Genomic DNA, 12918 nt, shown 5'->3' on the forward strand with positions numbered 1-12918 from the left:
AAAGTCGTGGCGTTAATGGAATTTTCACTTCTAAAGTTTCTCAGATTTTAATCTAAGTGTTATATCTGCAAAGCCTCCCTCGGGGTACTGTGTAGGAGTTTTGTGATGTCCAGAAAAAGGGTTTTACATGGAAAAAGGCATCTGCTGTTAGGACATGCATTTGTTTGTTTCTTATTGCCTCACGGCTGCTGCACTGCTTGAATTCCTCCGAGTCCATAAATTTTCCTAAACTGTTATGGTAAATTGCCTTTGTACATATGGACTTCTGTCTTCAGTGTTTGTTTAATCTTAATAAATTAATGCCCCATGTATTTTAAACATTTCTAGCTCCATTGATACTGCTGTCTTTATCTTTCACATTTCTTTTTAGCCTTTATTTCGTGTGAGCTGCCTGTCCCTTTTCTCTCTGTGGAAGGGTTTTTATCTTGTCTAGCTGTGCTGATTGAGATCTTCCTTGGTTGTGGCAAAACTGATCTTTGACCTGGAGAAGCAAACAAATCTGCTTCTAAAAATATGGTATTTGGGATCTGTCCCAGGTACAAAATGCCTCTTTCCAGCTGGGCATAATCTGACCATGCAGCAGTGCCAATTCCTGTGAGTGTTGCTCAGTGTATGAAGAGTTTATTGTCTAATGTTTAAACAAATGTAATGGAATCATAAATAAAATTTATTCTGTAGGGTAACTTGTCTTCTTCTGTTCCAGGATTAGAATAAAGTTCCATAAAGGAGAAAAGCCATACAGCATTATCTAGTTTTAGCTGCCTTTGTATCCCTAAAGTATTTAATATAAGATATATATCTTTAAGTTTAGCATTTTTTTTCTCTTCAGATGTTGAGGTATTAAGAATTTATTGAATACCATGTCTTGCCTGTGGCATGGTACAGGAGACTGCAGGTGATTCTTCTCAAAAGGAAGTGTCTTGTGGTTTCTAATGGTGACTTAGCTTTCAAACTGGCAGCTTTTATTAGAAATTTGTGTCTCAGTTCCCAAATTCTTCCCTTTGCTTAGATTGGTTTGTTTTGTCCCAGTTGTTATTAAAGGCAGGGCCAGGTTTTCTCTTGTAATTGAGCCTCTTTGCAGTGCAGATGATGTTGTTAGCTGGATGCTGAATGATGTAGAGCCATGATTTTTGTATTGGATGGGGTTGGAGCAGAGGGCAGTGCTGTTCCAGTGCATTTTCCCCAGTGGGGATGTGTCCGATTTTCGGCTGTTTGGAGGGCCTGGAAAGGCCCGGGTTGGCCTTGGGGCAGCCCGCGTTTCAAAGGACGAGAAGAGGCTTCAGTTCTTTTCTCGGTCTCGGTGTTTATTAATTGTTTATCTAAAAGATTTTCTCTCGGCCCGACAGAGCTCTGCTCAGCAGCCAGCCATGAGCACACTCCCTGCCCTCCGGGCGGTCACCTATCTTTATACCCAAAGTTACGTGTACAATATTTATCATTTTTCCCCAATACCTTTCACCCTTATTGCCCAGTGCACTTTTAGTAATGACCAATCCCAAAGTGCCACCATCACCACAGAAGATGGAGGAGAAGAAGAAGAAGAAGGACAGGACACGCCCCAATTCCTCCATCTTACTTCTCTAAACCCCCCTGTACAGAAATCCTAAACCCTGTGTTTCCCTCTCTAATTAGCTAATCCCTTCACCATTCACCCCGGTGAAACCCTCCTATCCTCATACAGGTGTCGTCTCCTGTGTAGGATCAAAGTCCAGCCACCAGACACTTCTGGCAACATTCCAGGACTCCCGAGCCCCCCAAGGGTGGTCTTGGTGACTCGGCACCTCAGTCCTGAGGTGCTGAGATCCCACAGGGATGGGTGAATAAAGCAGCCACAGAGCTGGCTCGGTGCTGGCATCGCTGTGTTAATAAACGCTGTGCTGTGATGGGAATCAGCTGAAGGGAGGGGGAACTTCAGTTTTATTCCTGCACTGTGTGAAAATCCGGAGGTGTTTCCAAGCCTATGGATAGACACAGGCACTTGGCCAGCTCTCAGAAGTGCTCAGATTGAGGAGGCCACCCTGGAGTGGCTCCTGGCCGTGTCCCTTGTCCCTCCATGGGCCTGCCTGGATGCCGTGGCTGCTGCGGGGACTTTGGGCTGCCCGGTGTGCAGAGAGCCGGCTGATTTCTGTCTGGTAATGCTCAACCTCTGACTTCACCTCTTTCCCTTTGGAGCTTTCATTGGAGTGCTTTTTCCTCCAGCCCTTTGTAGTAATCCAGATGCTCGTGTTCTTTTCCTCCTACACAGCAGATGGAGATGGCAGAAGCCTTTTGATGACTGTTTCCTTCTTTTTACAGAAGTTTTATGAGCTGACGAGTTCGTTACTTGGAAGTGGTGAAGCTCACAAGCCCTGTCCAGCAGGTGGTGCATTGTCACCTTGCCAATAATTATATATATTTTAGGGATTTATAGGTTTTTTTTTTTTTAGTTTAATCTGAGCTTTACTGTGTGGTTATAGAAGAGAAAGCAGATGTGTCATGTAACTGTCATGATGAATCTGTTTCATTTTAGCCAAAAAAATAACTATTCTGAATTTCATAATTACCTAAGGATTGTACTATTTCAAAGTGAAGAAAGCAACTCAATTTTGCTGGTTGAAGACTTGAACTTCTACTTTTTTGTGTGTTGTTCTGGGCTTATGGCTTGTGAAAAATACTTGTTAAAATTTGGCATGGCTCTGGTGGTCATTTTTCTATGCTCCAGGAATCCTTAAGTGGGTTAGCAGCCCTTTCTCTCCCTTCCTTACTAACCCTCCAACTGCTCATCATTTTATCCTTTCTGAAAAATTCTTACCCTACTGAGTTGTATAAGCCCATTTTTTTCCACTTCATTACAGACTTAGGCCTATGTAAATTCATCTGTTTTACATTTATGTCACAATTTGAATTTTTTTTTATTTCGCAACTTGCAGCTCTGTTTCACAACCACAAAGCTCGAAGGCGTGTTTTGATGGGTCCTGTAAAATAGCAATTTAGAAAATCTTTAATAAAAAAGGGGGAGAACCTGAGTCTGTACCTAATGATTTAGTAGTTGCATGAGAATGTTACTGATCTGAATGTACAGCACATTTATTGGAGATGTAAAATATGCAGCTGTTACTTAAATTACTTTTGGCTTCTCGTTTCTTAGGAATATCTTGGTGGATAGACCAAATGATCAGTCCTCAAGATGGTCTTCAGAAAGCAATTATCCTCCCCAGGTAAGCTCCTGAATCTCTGCTGCTCTATGTAATGAATGCTGGGTTTTATTTTAAATGTGGGCTGCTGCTATTGACGTGGACATATTTATAGGCTTCCTTCCCTGAGTAAAATGCAGGTTGTTGGTACATGAGATATTTACATTTCTAGCAATTTGTGATCTTTCTAGAAGTGCTTCATTGCGGGGGAAGTTTCAGGTTTCCTCCTTGGCAGTCGTGGTCATGCTGGAAATAATCAAACCTTCTGGTGAGATTAAGCTGCTAATGAGGCGTGCAGGTCCCCCTTTGTCAGCACTACTGGAGCCTCTTGTAGGTTCTTGGCCTTGAATCCCACATCTAAGGAGCTGGGATTTATTTCTCTTTATAGCACGTTCAGAAGTGTGGCCTCTGGTTAGAGACACAAATGTCACCTCTTCTGCTGGTTAAGCATCTTATTAAAATAAGATTTGTATTGATTTTAGCATTTAATTTGCTTTCTTGCTGTTATTAAGGTTGTTAGATTATCCAGAATAGTCTTTTCCACTTTTTTTTCCAGTGAATATTCTCCTTCTCTCTGTGTTAGATCTGTACCTTATTACTCTGACATGTTTGATCAGCTTCTGTGTCTCTTATGCTGCTTGTTTTCAGTTCTTTGCTTAAAGCACTGATACACAGCAGAGTGACTTGCACAGTGTCCCTCTCATGCAAAGTTGTGCTTATCTACTTATTTAATCCAAGTGTTCCTCATGAGTGAAATCTCACAGGTAAATCTTCCTGCTTTGTCTTGGAGTTGTGTTGAAGATCCAGATTCTGCACTGGTGGCTCCATAGAGCAGCAGCTCATCTGCTGCCACTGAAGAGCTTTCACCTGGATTTTCTGATCAATCCTCCTCTGTCATTGTGTCTGTAAAATTTTGTTTTTGGGTTTTTTAGAGGAGAAGGAAAGGTATCCTTTGTATTCCTTAAACCTGATTGTGAAGACTGATATTGATCCTCTTGATCCCTCTGTGCATCTACTGCTCTTTGAATTTGATTATTTTACTTATTTATATTTTGAGAAACAATGCAGAATTTTCATCCATAGCCTGAAGCAGTTTAGTCTATCTAGGAACTATGGATTGCAGAGTAATGAGTATTGAGCATGGATTGTATCCCAGCCTGTGCCATCCTTTACTTTCTTTTATGGAGGAAGCACATGTTTTTTGGGGTGCTTTTGTTCCCAAGGCAAGGTTGGCTCATGGTGTGCCTTTGGACTGGGTTTTTCATCTGATATGTGCTCTTAGTTGGTGCTTAAATTCACTCTTTAATTTTCTGAGCCATCATGAACATTTAGTCCTTTTAAAAATCTGCTTCTGGAATGGAAACACACCTCCTGTAAGTGGATGCTTTAGAATATTCCCAATTTATACTTCAGGCTGACAAGGAGTGATGCAGGTTGTACTCAGACATGTAGATTAAGCAGGGATTAATTAGAGTGGCAGACTTCTGTACAAACCACACGAGCTTGTTAAAGAGATGTCTTCCAAAAATTTCATGTGTACAAGTCGTGACCTGAATGGAGATAGTGCAGAATGACTTGACTCCAACCCTGGAGAGTTGGGCACTGCTCTGCATGCTAAGCAAGGCATTTAACCTGAACTTCTTGGTGGGAGAGAGATGAATTAACCCTGGCATTGTCTACCTGTGTGTCACATACCAAGACATATATTGGGTATCCAGAATTAAGGCCTGGCTTGCAAAAAAAAAAAATCCTCATGTGGTAACTGAAATTGGCAGACAGTATTTGAGTTTTATTCTCTTACTTAAAGACAAAACTAACAGAAAACCTGGCTGCCTGGCTGGAAAAGACCATGTTGCTGTATCCTCTTGCTTGAATTTTTGCATCTAATAATGAGAATATAAATTACTGTGTAGTTGTTCATGTGTTCAGCAAGCCCAATCCTAAACACTGAGTAAGAGAGAGGATGTATTTGCACTGCCTTTGTACTATATAAAGTACTATATACTGCAGCTAATTCTCATGTTTCTAATCTGAGTGTTTAATTATTCATGTAAAGCATTTTTTATGGTTTAATTTTCTGTAGAAAACTCAGCTGGAAAGAGGAAGTTGGGAATTGAAATCTGCAGAAGAGTCCTGTGTGCAAAGAGTGCACTTTTTGTTATTTCTGTGTGTATAGAAGCAGTTCCCATTTGTGTTGTCTCATATTTGACAGATGAAAGAACTCCAGATTTGGTTGCATTTTGATTGAAATAGTTCTTGCACCTTGTCCATTGAAAGACTGCCAAATTAAATGTAGGAAAAACATTTATATAGGTGTTCTGCTTCCTTGTTTTTTTCCCAGTGGCTTAAGTTGTTACAGCAAAATCTTAGCTTGGAAAACTTCAGTTGAAACAGTGGATGACTGAATTATAAATGTGGTGAGGAGAGAATTTGGGGGAAAATCAAGCTGAATAGTTCATATTCCAAAAAATGTTGATTTATACACATGACTTTTAATCTCTGGAATAAACATCATGGAACTGATAGACAGTGAAGCTGGAAGGCATTTTCTAGGTGTTGTGTTGGCAGCTCTCCATTTACAAACTGGTCACTCGTGCGGTGACGCACTTGCTCAAGTGTGTGGGTGGCCATAATGGTCTGGACAGGAAGAGAACTAAAACTCAGGGAAATAAAGCTCTCCTTGTTCCCAGCTTTATGAGCTGAAACCAGGGCTCAGGCACAACACCAGGATGATGTCCAGCATGCTCAATGTGAGATATTTTAATAAGCTCTGCAGCCCTGATCGCTCGTGTTTGTCTCCTCAGTGCCTCACCTTAATGCCAGGGTTTAGCAATTCCCTGCTGAGGTGATGATGCTGTGCTGCCTTAAGGGTAAAAATATGAGTGAGTCTGTCACAGACATCCTTTCTTTAGGATTTTTCCCTCTTCTGGGAAGCTGAGGCCCCAGAAGGAGAATGTAAACAATGGTTATCTGCTGCTGTGGAATGCAACAGGTGCATCTGGGATTGGCCCATGTTCCATGTTTACAATTAAGGGCCAATCAAAGACAAGCTCTCTCTGGGACAGAATCCGAGAGAGCTCCTTTGTTGGTTCATTCCTTTTCTATTCTTAGCTTAGCAGCTTCTGAACTTTTCTCTCTATTCCTATTAGCATAGTCTGAATGTAACTTATAGCATAAAATAATAAATCCAGCCTTCTGATCATGGAGTCAAGATTCTCGTCTATCTCTTCACCCCTGAGGAACCCTTGCAAGCCCGGTAACATGAGTCCCTAAACATTGGTTTATTCCCTTCCCTCATTGACTGAAACAAGAAGAACAACAAGAAGAAGAACATAGGCAAAAACATCAAGATGTGTTCAGAAGCTCAATGAAAATGCAGTAAATGTGCTAAAGTCCATACCAAACCTTTTTAAAAGCAGAAAGAAAATGAAAGTGGAAGTGCAGGCACTTGAAATGTTGCCACGTGACTATATTTAGTAAAGGCTTTTCCTGGCTTTGTGGGTATGGTAGAGTTAAAGAATTCTCATGGCCATGAAAGCCATCAGTTGGTTATGAATGAGTGCCAGTGAAAGGAAATACATCTGACAGCTGTTTTTCTGTTTATTAAACTAGATATCTTGCTTGAGTCTTGAAATAGATGACCCAGAAATTGTATATTTAATAACAAACCTGTTATGTAGTAACCTATTCAGGCAGGAGAGGGCTGATGGGTCTATTTTTAATTCTGTTCTCGGCTTACATTGGAAGTGTGAAGCAATGAGGCTGGTGATGCTGGAGAGCATGGCCCTGTCAGAAAGGCTCATTCTGATGATTCCAGTGATGGTCTGATGTGGAAGACTGTGCAGAGCACTTAATTCCCCTGAGTGGTTTGATTAATAACATGTAGAACAAGAGCATAGATTTTTATTTAGCCACCAACTTAATTGCAAGAGCAATCGAGATTTTTGTGTTGTGGACAAGGGCAGCCCTTGTTATTTGCTTATTTTGTGGGTTTTATTTTTACATGCAATGCAAGTTTCACTGTTCCCTAATCACAAATTATGCTTGAGCAGAACTGGTTAAAGAAAAAGAAATTGGTAAAAGATGGTGTGACTCTAATTGTACAGGCAGCTTGTGTAGTGCAATTTGGAATCTAATTCTGCATTTTTGATCACAGAATCAATTAGGTTGGAATAGACATCAGAGATCAGAGCACAACCCTTTACCAATCAGCACCTTCTCAGTGCCAGGGTCCAGTTAAATGCCACATCCACTTGTTTCTTAGACACCTCCAGGGATGGTGACTGTCACCTGCTCCCTGGGCAGTCAGTTCCAGTCTTGTGGAATTGTGAATTTTGACCAGTTGAAGATCATATGTCAGTGGCATTGTCCAAACAATTGGTTTCAGTTTTGTATCTGAAGACCAGTTTTCCTCTGATTTCCATGCTGCTGTGTAGATTGTATCAGGGATTAATTTAAAGTACATTAATAAAATTTACACTCTGTTGTGTGATGCAGCAGCCTGCATATGGTTGTCATTAAATGGTAGCACAGACCAGAGCTTCAGAAAAGTTTGGAATTTGCTGCAGCTCCCAGTGTGACAAGGCTGGATTTGCTTTTTTTTGGGGGTGCACTGTAAGCAGCTGTTGGGATGCTGAAGTGCCAAACGTGACTTACTCTGCTCTTTGTGCATATTTACTTCAGAAACCAGTTGTTTTCCTCTTCTGTTGTTTTGTAGCATCTTTTTTGTTAGTGTTGTGATCTGAGGCCTAACAACTGGGCTGAGGTTTTTGCTCAGTCATGCCAATTAGTATCTGTGTGCCATGTTGTAATGGACAAACACTTCAGTTATAATTTGGATTTTTGGAATACTGCATGAATACGTGGAAATTAAATGTACTGGTGTTACTCACAGCAATAAAATGGAAAAGTGTCAAATATCTTGATGTATTTGCCTGAAATCTCATAGACTTGTTCTCTCTCCAGGTTGAATAAATCACTTGATCCTACAGACACTTCTGTCACATCTTTTAGAGCTACAGAGAATAGTCTGTCACAGCTAAAATCCTGGTAGCAGTCCAAAAATATTCCTGCAGCCAGCTGCTAGCAGCTCTTGAGGCAGTGTGTTTTGTCAACATCCCTGAGGTTCATAGCTGGTACCCACACAGTGGCAGTGGTGTGTGTACAGAATCCCAAAAGTACATCTCTATTTTTACATGTATCATTGAATTACAGAATAGTTTGTGTTAGAAACTTAAACTTCTCATTCCAAGCCATGGGCAGGGACACTTTCCACTAGACCAGGTTGCTCCAAGATTATGTCACTCATCCAACCTGGCCTTGGACATTGCAGGGATGGGGAATCCACAGGGTCTCACCACCTTCACAGTAAAGAATTTATTCCTAATTTATTCCTAATGTATCTTCTAGTTTGAAAGTCTTTCAGTTTGATGTATGTGTATATGCATTATAAACCAGAAAAACACATATCTAGGCACAGGTTTTTATAGCAGATCTGTCCTTTGTTTCTATATCAATCAGCAGATAATTCACAAAACAAGGTTGAGTTTAGCTTTTGTGCTTCTATTTTCTGGAAGGTCTGCATGACTCAGCCGGTGGTGGGATGTGTGGAAGTGGGAAGGAGGGGAGCAGAGTTCCCTCTCCTGTCTGGAGGGTTAAGAAATCACTGCTGCCCATGTGGAGTAATTGCTGTGCCTTGCTCCCTTCCAGGCATAAAGGATTTAACTGCAGCCCTGGTTTTCTCTCCCTTAATTTAGGGTAAGAATTGAATAATGCAGGATGACGTTTGTGCCAAGTTTTTGCAAATCTTGTGTGGTACTTGAGAAAGTGTGTGTTCATGGCCCAGGCATTAGGTTTGGGATTGCAGCAGGATTAAGAATTGCAATTGCTGGTAGTGCTGGCTTCACTTTTCCAGCTTTGGGAGAAATCTGCAGTGAAGATATGATGGTGTAGGAGGAGTTCTTAGACATTGTGTACTGTCTGTTCTGTATGGGAATTTTGGCAGCGGGCTGTGCCATGTATCAAGTGCTGCCTTGCTCATTAAAGGACCATCCTTTTGCTTATTCTTTCCTTTTTTCTCTTTAGAAAATCTGTTTTCTCTATAGAATTTTAGTGGGGTTTTTCCCCTGAAGTTTGAGAAGTACTTTGAGACAACAGCATGGCTTGCTGCTGCATAAATGGTGGCTTCTGACCTTTAGGTGGATGGTGTTCTTCACAAAAGTAGAAATTTGTCATTGAAAGCATTTGGAAAAGCACTAAAGCGTTCTCCTGTTGTACCCCCACAGTGCTGCTACTGGTTTATTTAATTAATTTTGAAGAAATTTGAGATACTTGAAGCATCTTTGACAGTAAATGTGCTGTTTGTACCTCTCCAGTCTGCACCCTGATCTGTAACTGTGTACAAGTATTTCTCTGAATCTGAGCTTTTTGTAAGAGTAGTAGGAGCCAGCCATTGAGGTCAAACCTTCATCCTGGTGCTCTCCAGAACAATGTCAGTACTGCTTCTCAATTCTAGATTGAGAATTATTTGCTTTATAGGGCTGAGAGAAAAAAAGACTGAGAACTAAATGGATGAGTTTTTTCAAAGTTTTTTCTGCTGCTTTCTCAAAAGTTACCTTTCTAGGGTGAGATTGCCCTACTGATGGACTTGTCTAGGAGAGTAGGTACTCTCCTAAGATATTTAGCATAGGATATGCTGATCAGGATCTCCAGAAAGCAGCCACACAGATGCAGATATCTGTACTTGAAAGACCAAAACTCAGGCATCATGGCTGGCTTGGCAGTGCTGCTGCTTGGAGGACAGGGCCACCAGCAGAGCCTGTGGTGGGAGGTGTCCTACAAAGTGCTGATCTGCTTGTGCTGCAGCCCTGATGACAGGGCTTTGTAACAAAATCCAGCAGGATGAGTAATTGTCATTCTGTGCTTTGCCTCTCTGGTGCATTGCTTGTTTCTGAGAAATCAGGGAAGAGAGTGAAACACATTATCTTCAGATATAAAACTTGATGTGTTCTGCAAGGTGAAAAAAACCCCAAGGTGTCTCCAGACTCCCTCCAAGAGCTGTTTGGCAGGGGAAGGTGTTTGGTGGTCCCTGGTGAATGGTGCAAGTGCTTCCCTGCTCCTGCTTTGCCATGGGAACAGATCTCTCCCTCCAGCAGTGCTGCTGAAGCTGGTAGCTGTGGCCTGAGTATAAATAATCTGACTACTCATACACAGATTGTGTTCACCCAGTGTGAGAGGGGAGCAAATGTTCACAAGGGAGAACATTTTCATCATTTTCCATGTAAAGCTCCTTTTCTGTAATTAAGTGGCTCAGTTTTATTTGGGATGGTTAATAAGCAGTTGGTTCTGCTGTTTGCCACACACCAAACTTTGTGTTAGTGGTTAAACAGCATCAGCCCAGAGAGGAAAAGTAATTTGATGTTCTCTTAGCATGTGGAACATACTGTATTTATCTAATTGTGTATTCAGTTTAGGTTTCATTTCAGGCTCTAGTGGGCGTTTGAATCTTCACTCTCTGGAGTTGGATCCTATTTGCCAGATTTCAGGAAGTCTTGAGTCCAACTCAAAGGAATGTATGTAAGCTCTGAATAGAATTGCTTGGCATAAGTAGTTCAACCAAATCTTTTTCCTAGGTAAACTGATTTTAAAATAGTATTTTTTAAAACCTTTCCTTCATTCCAGGACCAATGAAAAAATACTGTAATGGGGAGGTTTCATCTTCACTTTCATTCTCTGGCTTTGTAAACTGAGTGTTTGGAGGCCATAAAGCTTCTCCCTTAAGCTTGTTTTGCAGCCTTGGCTTTAATATTCAAACTCACTGTTTTCTCTTCCACAGTATTTGATTTTGAAACTTGAAAGACCTGCCATAGTCCAGAGCATCACATTTGGCAAATATGAGAAAACACATGTCTGCAATTTAAAGAAGTTTAAAGTCTTTGGTGGGATGAACGAGGAGAATATGACAGATCTCCTATCCAGGTAAGATGTGATTCCATCAGCTCTGGGAATCATAAAGGCTGCACCAAACTGCTCTTCCCCTTTGGTTCCCCAGCAGACACATGGCCAGCAGAGGGGCAGAGCTGTGGCTGTGACCCTGCCATTGGCTGCCCTTGTGTTTGTGGTCAGGTCAGAGAGCAGCAATCCCAACCCTTGCTCCAGGAGCCTTCCTTACCCTGCTCTAACCACAGAGATTGTGGAGGGCGAGCTCTTGGGGGTTTGGAAGAGCTGAGTGCAGCGTTGCTGGATTGCACTTCCTTCCTTCCATGTGCTTCAGGCATAGAAAAAATGTTTCCCCAGGTAACTGAAGTAACTTTTAAAAGCCCAATCCCCTTATCAAAACCCTTATTGCAGCCTTAAAGATCTGAACTAGTCAGCTGATCTGCCTTTGTCACATGGGTAAATAAATCAAACAGGCAAGTGGAAACCTGCATTTTCCTTTGTTTAGTTGGATTTCATGGAGTTGTACTGATAGGTACTAAAAAAAGAGCCTTGGGGCTGTTCAGGTTATCCAGAATTTCTGAGTAGTTGCTAATGTAAATTTGCAAGGGCCTTTGTGCTGTTTCAGAAAGGGAAATGAGAGTTAAAATCCAGGAGTACAAGAGAAAAGAGTAGCAAGAACTGGTGTATTTTGGGGGGCCTACAGAAGAGAAGTCCATCTCTGGGGTACATCATCTATAGTCAAGCAGAGTAGCCATGGACAAACATGGGAAATTCTGTGTTGCAGGTATCATTCAAGACCATATAGAATCTATCCACAACCCTTCCCACACTTTTACCCTCTTTAGATAGATCTGTCTTGAAATTTGAATTTATTGCTGTTACAATTGTGGGGGGGAAAAGTCTTTTAGAGCCATAGTAATTATTGGCATGTAATATTGTTCCACTTCTGCTGAAGTTTAATGAAAATCCTCATTTTGGGACCTGTACTTGTATTTTCAATAAATATGGACTTAAGTTTTTTTATAAATTATACCAAGTATTTGATATTTTTAGAAAGTAATGCCCATAAATGAATCCCAAAGCACTTTGTCAGGGTGATAATTTTAAGACCTGATCCATCTCCCTCTTGAGAATGGAAGAGTGCAGTTCAGCACATCAGGAGCTGAAGTCTCAGGGTTCCAGGTGCAGAGGAGCAGCACTGATCCAAAGCCAATTCCCTCCCAAAATTGGCAGTGCTGCCTCCCAGGGAGGCACAGGTAGGTGGAGAGCAGCCCAGGCTGGGTCCAGCACGTGTACTGATGGTTCAGGGTGGTGTGAAACAAGGTGTGACCTAGATTGCATTTATTAGCTAGTCCTTAAATACAAGGTAAGATTTAGTAACCTTATTTATTTTTTCCCACAGTGGCTTAAAGAATGATTATAACAAAGAAACATTCACCTTGAAGCATAAAATTGATGAACAGATGTTCCCCTGTCGATTCATTAAGATAGGTAAATGCATTTTTTCAGCATTCTGAGTAGAAAATAATCTCTTCTGATACTTGTGCCTGTCTTGGCACTTGTGACTTCATTGTACTCAGGCACAGTATCCACAATAGCTGTTCCATTTCATCATCTTTTAGGCTGGTTAGATTGGAACACAGTGAAGTCCTGTTAATAAGAAATAATAGCTTGATAATTTAGATCCTGGGGAGTGAAAGCAAAATAGAGCAATTTTCAGAAATCCAGCTGTTGAGTCAACTAATTGTGGGAGAAGCTGCTTACTGTCCTCCTATGAATTGCTGTATAGAGCTTGAAAGAAATAACT

General features: G+C 41.2%; 1 protein-coding gene across 1 annotated transcript in view; it reads left to right on the plus strand.

Moving 5' to 3' along the window:
- The window catches only part of MKLN1 (muskelin 1), a 97780-nt gene that overhangs the window by 13230 nt on the left and 71632 nt on the right, over window positions 1–12918 (plus strand). Inside the window, exons 2-4 of the mRNA XM_064703085.1 lie at window positions 3128–3197; window positions 11008–11150; window positions 12514–12602. Of these exons, the coding sequence (XP_064559155.1) occupies window positions 3128–3197; window positions 11008–11150; window positions 12514–12602 (302 nt within the window). The remainder of the gene's footprint in view (window positions 1–3127; window positions 3198–11007; window positions 11151–12513; window positions 12603–12918) is intronic.

This window comes from Zonotrichia leucophrys, chromosome 1A, assembly GCF_028769735.1.
Source record: "Zonotrichia leucophrys gambelii isolate GWCS_2022_RI chromosome 1A, RI_Zleu_2.0, whole genome shotgun sequence".
Lineage (NCBI taxonomy): Eukaryota > Metazoa > Chordata > Aves > Passeriformes > Passerellidae > Zonotrichia > Zonotrichia leucophrys.